This window comes from Platichthys flesus, chromosome 13 (genome assembly GCF_949316205.1).
Source record: "Platichthys flesus chromosome 13, fPlaFle2.1, whole genome shotgun sequence".
In the NCBI taxonomy this organism is placed as follows: Eukaryota; Metazoa; Chordata; class Actinopteri; order Pleuronectiformes; family Pleuronectidae; genus Platichthys; species Platichthys flesus.
This window is the reverse complement of record NC_084957.1, coordinates 4,878,915-4,888,673: the sequence shown is the minus strand read 5'-3', so window position 1 is coordinate 4,888,673 and position 9,759 is coordinate 4,878,915. Positions and strand designations below refer to the sequence as shown.

Here is a 9,759-nt window from a genome sequence, read left to right as displayed (position 1 = left end):
GTGGTTATGCTAATTATCAAATTTGGACAGGAAGGTGTTGAATTAATTTTTGTTTAATTTTGAAAATAATACAAGATTAATCAAAATTATCCTTTCTATATTTGTCACATGAGGTACATGGTCTTTCTTCTTGGCATCTGAATGGAAAACCATGAATTCAACAGCAATCCAGTTCTCACTTGACCAGTTAAGGAAGAGTTCACTCCTTTCCTGAAGCTTTGCTCACATCTTCTCCATTTTAAAGGAATTCCCAGCTTCTCCCGTCAACTTCTTTTTTGTTTTCAGGAGCCAGAACACGGTGAGGACAACCCCAAGGACACTTGCGAGAAGAAATGCAAAGATGACGTAAAGTGCCACTTCAGCATCGTGAGTCGAAAGCTCCAGACCAAGGAAGTCCACCGTGTACGGAAGCAGAACAGGGACAGTTGTATGATGAGTTGTATGAACAGTTGTGTTAAAAGTGTTCTCTAGTGTGGTCGCAGGGGGTGCAGTTGTTGCTGTTGAAAGATAAACAAGACAAACTTTTGTTTTAGTACAACATCCCTTTAAAAATGTGTGTTTTTCATCATGTATGTAAGTATTTTGCCTTCAAATCATCCTCCAGTGATTGCACTGCGTCGCATTACCTTCTGGTTCTGGGTTCAAACAATCGTGGGGCCCAGTGGCTGGGTCTGGGAAGCCATTGCAGGAGATGATGGAGGCGTAGCGGGAGGCTGAGTTTTTAGCGATGCGAGGAAGTGTGGGGTTGGAACGGTTCACATAGAACAGTCCGAAGCGCTCAGAGTAACCAGCAGCCCATTCAAAGTTGTCCATCAATGACCAGGCTGTGTAGCCTCTTAGGTCTACTCCGTCCAGAACATGAGCTGAAAGACAAGATGTTCATACATAATATGATATGATATCATAGAGATATTAATAGTAGGATATTTTCTCTATATTCCTCTTTAAATACCTTTAAGGGCCTGGTTGATGTAGGTGTTATAATAGTGTGTTCTGTGGATGTCATTCAGGTCCACCGGTCCTCTTTCTGAGACCCCATTCTCTGTGACATAGACAGGCGGGTTTCCATACTCATCCTTGATGAACTTGAGGATTTTTCTGAATCCAAATGGCGTGATCTTCAGCCAGAAGGAACCAGTTTCAATCCATGTGCGGTCGTGTGTGGTTCCAGTGCCCCTGGATATTGGATTGCACATCTCTTAGCATGAGTATAACATGTCATACTGTATATATGTTGACCTGTGCTGTATTTAGACAGGCAACTGAATAAAGCATGACAGTCCCACATCTTCTTCTCATATGAGATACAGCAAAAGAACAATTAAACATCATTAAGCTATCTTCTTTTGATTCAAGCCTACCTGTCAGCTTCATAATCCTGCTGTTTTCCCAGATCTACAGGGTATGAGAGGACCGTACAGTAATGGTTGAAGCCAAAGTAATCATGGGTCCCTTTGATTCTTCTGATTTCATCAGGAGTGAACTCAGGAAGCCTATAGAAGAGATAGGTATTTTTAAATACACAATCTTAAATTCCATCTTACAAGTTTAAGTTATTTACGCTTAGAACAAAAACAACTGCCTTTTTCGCTGCTTGTAAAAACTATGGTTGCTTTACCGTGACTCAGGGAGACCTGCAGCGAGGCTTCTGCTGCGAACGATGGTCTTCATTAAGTCCGGATAATCTCCATTGAAGATGGGATGGGCAAACCAGCCAATGAAGAACTGCAACATAAATCACACAGTCAGAGATCATTTCAAGCCCACATGTTTTTATCCTGACACCTAATTAACCTGTCTTCTTTTTTTAGTAAAGGAGTAAAAGTCATTTCAAAGTGGCCGAGATATTTCTGATGTTTACTTGTCTACCTGCAAGTAGCGCTTGGTTGAGTCCACGTCCTCCTGCTTATATGGGTTCCGTGGCTCCACCCAATCCGAATTGATAGTAATGGAGATGATGCCTCCATGTGGTGCACGGTACTTGTCATTATAGAGGTGCCACGCCTCAGCATGGGCCTTGATCAGGTTGTGAGCCGCAATATACTGCTTACCCACAATACCTGAAACAGTTGAAGCGTTATTAATGGTACTTTTAGGAACATTCATCATCATACAGCGTAAAACTAAAACAGCTAGCTTTGACAAACCAGTAAGGAGCTTCAGCCTACTCAACACCACCGTTAAACCCTTTTGGGCTTTGGACTACTCCACCTGTATTTAAGCCGGTTTTAACCCTTATAGGACCTACACAGAAATGGTGGCTGAGGTGCACCAAACAGAGAGAGGGAAGGTAATCTTCTGAAACTTTGAAGCTTATAGAAGACTACACAAAAAGAACAATTTCTAAACTAATAAAAATGAGTATCTCAAAACAATGTTGTGCCATTACCTGGAGCAAAGGTACCATATCCATAGCCAAGGTTGGCTACAATGTACGGTTCATTTAAAGTGATCCAGAACTTCACTCTGTTTCCAAGTCGGCTGAATAAAACATCTGCATAGTCTCTAAATCTATCTACAATCGTTGCATTTTGCCACCCCCCTACTTTCTGCAAAGCCAATGGAAGGTCCCAGTGATACAGGGTCACCTGAAAAAATAAAAGGAAGAATATGTTTACTGTATTATGGTGCACTTTTCACACAGGGTTTATTTTTCTCTTTGGCACATTTCATTTCGTTCACGCTACAATAAGTTCATGCCAAACAAGGCTAGAAATGAACATGTCCTAAACATGGTAAATATCTGTGTTTAAGTCTGGGACCTAATCCAATCATATTGATGGCAACACTGCTTATACCTGTGGATTAATGTTAGCAGCTTCCAATGCATCCAGTAATCTATGGTAGTAGTTCAGTCCAGCTTCATTGATGTAGTTGTTGGTGCCATCAGGAAGCACCCTGGGCCAGGATACAGAGAAGCGGTAGTCTGAAACCTTCAACTTCTTCAGCACCGCCACATCTTCATCAATCTTATTGTAACTATCACAAGCGATATCCCCATTGTTACTATTGCTCACTCTCAAAGGAGTATGGGCAAACTTGTCCCAGATACTCAGTCCCTTTCCATGTGCTCTCCAGCTCCCTTCAATCTGAACAAGTCAAGAAAAGTGTTATTATAGCACTGCAAAAACCATAAAAGTTGGCTAAAAATTTACCATATTAGAAGAATTATCCCAGCAGTGCACTGGGTCAGTGTGAAGTGATCTCCAACAACGTACTGGCATTGCTTACCTGGTAGGAAGCACTAGCAGTGCTCCAGTTAAAATTTGTGGGAAATGCTCCGTAAAGGGTCTTCTCATCTTCTGGTAATGGGAAACCATTGTCCCTCACGACCTGGTAATAATAGTGAGCTGAGCGTTTGGGCGTCCTGGGACGGTTTTGATTGGTGAAGTCCACATAGTGCAGCCCGAATCCAACTTTGTACCCATTAAGCCACTCAAAAGAATCCATGAGAGATGTTGCTACGTATCCTTTCACCTTCACACCATCAAGATTATGGGCTGCATACAGCACAATTACAGAAAAAGAAACATAATTAGCTATAAACTAAATTTACATTGAGAAAAGGTGGTCTACACTCTGTCCTAATTGATTTCAAGGAATATGGTGGGTGCTTCACAGGCCAACCATATGGCAAAATCTAGATATTGATGTGTGCACTAACCCTTCAAAGCCTCATCAATGTAGGTTTTGTGGAAAAATACCCTTTCTGTGTCATCCACTGTGATCTTATTGTCTGTGGATGCTCCATTCTCAGTAATGTAGATCGCCGGATCTCCGTACTCCTCTTTGATCCAGTTGAGGAGTCTCCTCAAGCCCCATGCGACAGCTCTCTGGTTACTGATGGCTGTGGTTGGTGAATCACTTTCCTCTGCTTCTATCAAATCCTTGTCATAGTCATAGGATTTAATGCTAAGTGGAGCTGTATTATGGTTCACTATCTTTGTAGTGTAGTGATTTACGCAGAAAATGTCAGCGGTTCCCCGGATGGAGCTCTTTTCTTCTTCAGTAAAGGAAGGCAGTCTTGACTCTGAAAGACCTTGGAGTTCACTTTTGTTTCCAACTTGCCATTTCATTGCATCGGGATAGTCCCCGTTCTTGAAAATAGGGTGTGCAAACCATCCCAGTTGGAACTGCAGAGCGCGGTCAGCAGCCACCACTTCTCTGGGAACCGTGACATCTTTAGGTTCCATCCAATCAGCATTGAGGGCAATGGACACTAGTCCACCTTGGGATGTCCGATAATTATCATCATATGTGTGGTAAGCTCTGGCATGAGCTTTTATCAGGTTGTGTGCAACTCTGTATGGTGCAATTCCTGGATTTTTTACATTTGGTGGAATCTGTCCAAGTCCATATCCGGACCATGCAATTGTTTGAGGCTGGTTGAAGGTCATCCAAAACTTTACTCTGTCTCCAAACTTGTCAAAGCAGAAGTCACAAAAGTCATTAAAAATATTAATCATGTCTACATTGTCCCATCCACCAATGTCCTGCAAAGCTTGAGGGAGGTCCCAGTGATAGAGTGTCACCATGGGGGTAATGTTATACGCTAGGAGACCATCAATGAGTCTATTGTAGTAGTCAACACCTTTCTGGTTCATGGAGCTATGCAGACCATCAGGAAAGATCCTGGACCAGGACAGAGAGAATCTGTACGAATTCACCTTCAGAGCTCGCAGCATGTAGAGGTCTTCGTCAAGTCTGTTGTAGCTGTCACAGGCCACATCTCCACTGGCATTACCAGGAATATTGCCAGGTTCTTGGGTGAATGTATCCCATATGCTGGAGTTCTTCCCATCTGCATTCCAGCCACCTTCAATCTGGTAAGCTGATGATGACACTCCCCACCCGAAGCCTTGAGGGAAGGTACCATAGTGGTAGAGCTTTCTCTGAAAATTGGTTTGTTTAGAGAATTTCCTCCAGACATCCTTGGCTTGTGATGGGACTGTGGAAGGTGGCATCGGGGAAGCTTTATTTGACTTCGTATTTGACGTATCTGGTGCATGAAAGAACTGTTTCTTGGAAGCAAAACCATTGTTCTCAATGACTTTAGAGTAAAAGTAGGCAGACTGCTTTGGAGTCCTGGGTCTGTCAGGTAGATCAAAGTTGACATGGTGGAGTCCAAACCGTTCACTGTAGCCTTGTGGACCCTCAAAACCATCCATGAGTGACTGGACAGTAAACCGCTGAACATTCACGCCATCCAGTTGTATAGCTGTTGAGAGAATAGAGACACTGAGCCACACAACCATTTATATTTCCTGTTGTTATTATTCTTTGTATTTACAGGGTACAAGACACCACGTCACTTATTTTGAAATTGATTTATCATGTAACCATTGATTTGTTTAAAAGATGTTTCTAAAATACTAACAAAGCAGATGAGAGTATGGACTACTAACTACAGCATACCTTTCAGGGCCTCATTGATGTAACTCCTCATGTATTCTATTCTGCTGGTATCATTGAGAGTGTCCGCACTATACCCAGTAGGCATCCCATTCCCAGTTATGTAGATAGGCACTTTATTAACATTCAAGTATTCTGTGGAAATGTAGTTTAGAAGCCTGCGGAGGCCCCATGGTGTTGAATATATCCAGTCAGAAGCTGTAGAGGACCATGATGGATCCATATGAGCCTGGAAATCTCCAACCCCCTGAGGACCAGCGGTGCAGCCACCATCACGATTGTTGACCAACCGGGAGGTATAGTGGTTTAACCCGAAAAAATCAGCAGTTCCATGGATCCTCTTCTTGTCTTCAGGAGTGAAAACTGGAAGCCTTGCAGGCTCAGAATTGGGACACAGTCTTATTTTCTCTTCAATTTGAGTTTTGAGTGTTGCAGGATAATCTCCGTCTACAAATATGGGATGTGCAAACCAGCCCAGCATGAACTGCAGGTAGCGATCTGCAGCTACTATGTCTTCCGGTCTGGAGGGGTCCAGGGGCTCGGCCCAGTCAGAATTCAATGCAATGCCCACTTTTCCTCCTTGTTTCATCCGGTACTTGTTATTGTAGACATGCCAGGCCTCAGCATGAGACTTGAGTATATTGTGAGTGGCCTGCAAAGAGGACAGAACAGTCAGCTAAATGGATAGGAATGACATATATTTATAATACAGTAATGACATTACATTCACCTGATAGGAGGCAACCACAAAATCCTTTACACCAGGGGGGTGCTCACCAGTGCCATAGCCAGCATGGCTCACCACCCAGGGGCTACTGAATGTGTTCCAAGTCTTGACCCTGTCTCCAAACCTGGAGAAGCAGAAGTCTGCATAGTCCTTGAAGGCTTCAACAATGGAAGTGTTGGTCCATCCACCATGTTCCTGGAGAGCTTGAGGCAGATCCCAGTGGTAGAGGGTGACAACAGGTTGTATGCCAGACTCAATGAGTGCATCGATCAGCTTGTCATAGTAGAGAGCCCCTTTCTCTGATTGGCTGTCTCTGTGGCCTGAGGGGAATATACGGGCCCAGGAGATGGAGAACTGGTAGGTGTTGACATGGAGACCTCGCAGGAGGTAGACATCATAATCCACCTTGTGAAAACTGTCACAAGCCAGATTAGCTGTCTGATTCTCAAAGGCCAGGCCTCCATGACCAAAGCGATCCCAAACTGTCTCCCCCTTCCCCTCTTCTGACCAGCTACCTTCTACCTTGAAGGACTCACTGGATGTGGCCCATTGGAAGTCTGCAGGGAAGGATTCGTTCAGGAACACATCTCGCTGAGCTGAGTTCATGGTGGCAAAATTGATCCAGGTTTTGCAGTAGGTTTTGAAACATGATGATGTTTGAAGATCATTTCTGTTGTAGGTTTCCTCCTCTTGTTGTTGTTGTCTTAATATTGAGAAAGAAAACGTTAAAAAATGAAATTAGATGGAGTAATTGAGGAAAAATGCAACAATTATTATTTTCCATGGACTAGCATAGGACTTTATATACCATGCAGTCAAAAAATATTTGTTACCAAAGCGGAATGCATTTTAATGGTAAATACCAAATACCTTCCCCTTAAATGCACTCACACACACATCATCAGACACATTGAGTACATACCTTGTGTGCCATCAAACATGATTTCCATATTCAGCCTTCATTTTACTTTCTCTATTACAACTCAATGTCTCTTCCCACACTTTGGGAATAATTGGTTAACTCCAAAATCATGTCTTGTTGGCAACATGTTCATTTACTTTCTATTTATCTTGTTGAAATAGTGAAATATTTTGTAACTGAAGTGAATTGTTGGTGTTCTGTGCTTCACAAATCAAATCATCGCACATTTACTCAGCCATTTCCACAGAGACGGGTTAAGATATAATGTGGATTAAATACTTCCCTGTCTTTTAGAACTACACACCTTTTTGGGACAGAGTCAGCAGGACGTAAGAGATCCACCATGTCCAATCCAAGAACATTTAGTTCTGCATTGCTCAGCACTGTGAAAGTACAATAATAATTAATTATACAGAATAAATCATCTATCATATTCATATGTCCTTCATTGTCATAAAACAATAACTATATCCCTGAACCATTTTTGCAATTGTTCATAAGATGATATAAATGATGTGCAATCAGTTTTATTTAATGGATTTTAAATTGTCTGAACTATGACCTAGGCAAATAAAAGTGTTGATCTCTTTTTTATAATTTTTCTTTCAACTTTGAGTTCGAAGGGTCATAAAGCAAACACTATAATTCACTTATCTCAGGTCGTGACTCTCATTATTCATATGAAAGATTACCTTCTAATATCTTGGTATCAGACAGGAAGTGATAAGGAGAACAGCCCTGGATGTTCAACTCGTAAATGAGAACCGGTTTCTTTCCACACTTTCCCTGAGAAAACAGACACATTCAGTTCAGGTGAAGCAGCACAGATAACAGATTAAACCAGTGACTGATGCATGTTAAATGCTACGTACCATGAGATTTCTCAGTTCCTCTGCCAGGTTCTGCCCGTCAGTGCAGTCATACTGAACTTTAACAGACAGGAAATCTAAGTATTTCTGAAAAAGAGATGAGCGTGTCAGCATCGGGGAGTGGAACTCTTTTCTCGCACACAAATAAAGATGAACCTAACACCTTTATCTATTAGGAGGCATCTTGAAATATGCATTTAATATATTTGTTTGATTGCTGTGTGATTTATGTGACTGTGAGATCTTACCTGTTGTTGAGTTTCATAGATGACTTGGATTTTACTGCCCTTTACCCCGATTGATAACTGTCTATCTGCAACAAATTACATTTAAATTTTACTGTGCTCCAATCAAATTCTCCTTACCCTTGCATTTGCACTCTCCTTATCATGACCTTAGGCACAGAAGATAAACAGATATGAACAGCAGTGTCTCAACATTACCATAATCATTGTGCATATAATAAAACTGGTAACCTGTCGCACGGCAGAAGATCAATGCTTTTGCAATGTGATTATATATCAATCTAACTGTGCTTTGCAATGTTTTTAATTGTCATGCTGATTATTGATAAGCATTGTAATAAAGAAGGAAAAAACCGAAAACTGAACTTTGTTGATGTATAAGTTTCAATATACCTGTTTATCCAACAACTTTATTCTCTATGCAAATATATATTGTGAACAGCAAAAATAAAAACAGTAAACATTTTGGGGAACTATGCATTAAAATGTGAGTTTCTCCAGCCACACATGGTTCATTGGCGTTGTATGTTTCTCAAGCTTCAGTAATGGAACATGCAGAAGAGAAGAGGGGAACATTAAAGACACAAAAATATTGAATTTTTATTATTTGCAAGCCGCCTTTTTTCAATAATGGCTGACCAAATATTTCCCCTTTTCAATATTTTCTTTACATTCTATACAAACTACAAGTTTTACACAGCAACTCATAACATTAATGCTCTAAAGCAAACAGTGATCTCCTACCTCTCCTGGGAAACATCTGGTGATAATGGTGATAGATTCTGCTGTGTGCATCAAGAGCATTTTGCAGCTCAGCCCCCGTTAGTTCATCCAAGCTGCTCAGTGTCACCCATGACACTGCCAGCTCTCCAAACTCCCCAAACACAAACTCTGCGTACTGCTGAAACATGTCCACCAGCTCCCGGCTCTCCCAGCCTCCAAACCGTGACCTCAGAGCCTCCGGCACAGTAGAGCCGTGAAGCACAACCAGAGGCTGAAGGCCCGACTCCAGCAGCTGTCTCAGCAGGGTCTGGTAACAGGTCACCACAGCCTGGTGGGGCTGGCTGGGGAGGCCTGTGGGTAGAAGCTGAGCCCATGACAGTGGCACCTTGAAGTGGGTCACCCCTCTGCTCTGGATGTGCTCAAGGTACTGTCTAGAGCCAGGAGGTATGGGATGACTGCAGTCAAATCTGTCTAGCAATTCTCCGTCAAATACGTCTTCATTCAGGCCTTTCACCTGCTCGATAGTCATGGGACCTGCAAGGAACATGGCCTGCTGTTGATCATCATGTCTCTGGCACAGGCACCCATACAGAGCTATCAAACACAGAAAGAGCCGTTTCCCCAGTAACGGCATATTGTCGGAGGGAGGGAAAGTGTTTGAGCCCGTGGCTAAGTTACTATTTATAGAGGTCCTGTTTACAAGCTTGAACTTTCCGTCAAACCAGAGTTTCATAACGTCCACTAGTGTAAACTGGTGCTGGTATATGAGTGGTCGCAGCCTTGAATGCTTCAGATAAAATGCAAAGGGTCAAGTAGGGATCAGAGATTTATGAGGGAGAGGGAAGAAATATCTGTGCAGAG

The 9,759-nt window shown here is 42.3% G+C and overlaps 1 protein-coding gene across 1 annotated transcript; it reads right to left on the bottom strand.

The window, feature by feature from the left end:
* Window positions 1–222: 222 nt before the first annotated feature.
* LOC133966994 (lactase/phlorizin hydrolase-like) lies at window positions 223–9,532 on the bottom strand. Its single transcript, XM_062402142.1, has 17 exons — window positions 8,920–9,532; window positions 8,179–8,243; window positions 7,934–8,017; window positions 7,754–7,847; window positions 7,362–7,444; window positions 6,143–6,823; window positions 5,416–6,064; window positions 3,665–5,218; window positions 3,232–3,500; window positions 2,799–3,089; window positions 2,390–2,588; window positions 1,870–2,060; window positions 1,619–1,725; window positions 1,362–1,493; window positions 953–1,176; window positions 627–863; window positions 223–497 (listed from the first exon to the last, which is right to left on the bottom strand). Exons 1-17 carry the CDS (start codon window positions 9,530–9,532, stop codon window positions 223–225), a joined length of 5,748 nt encoding a protein of 1,915 aa, XP_062258126.1.
* Between the last annotated feature and the right edge of the window lie 227 nt (window positions 9,533–9,759).

Excerpts from the sequence above, each read along its gene's own strand:
- LOC133966994 (XM_062402142.1), bottom strand. The coding sequence starts at position 9,532 with ATGCCGTTACTGGGGAAACGGCTCTTTCTGTGTTTGATAGCTCTGTAT. Across the intron at positions 3,501-3,664 it reads CATTGATGAGGCTTTGAAGG|CCCATAATCTTGATGGTGTG; the intron begins GTTAGTGCACAC and ends TGCTGTATGCAG. Across the intron at positions 1,177-1,361 it reads CAGGATTATGAAGCTGACAG|GGGCACTGGAACCACACACG; the intron begins GTAGGCTTGAAT and ends TCCAATATCCAG.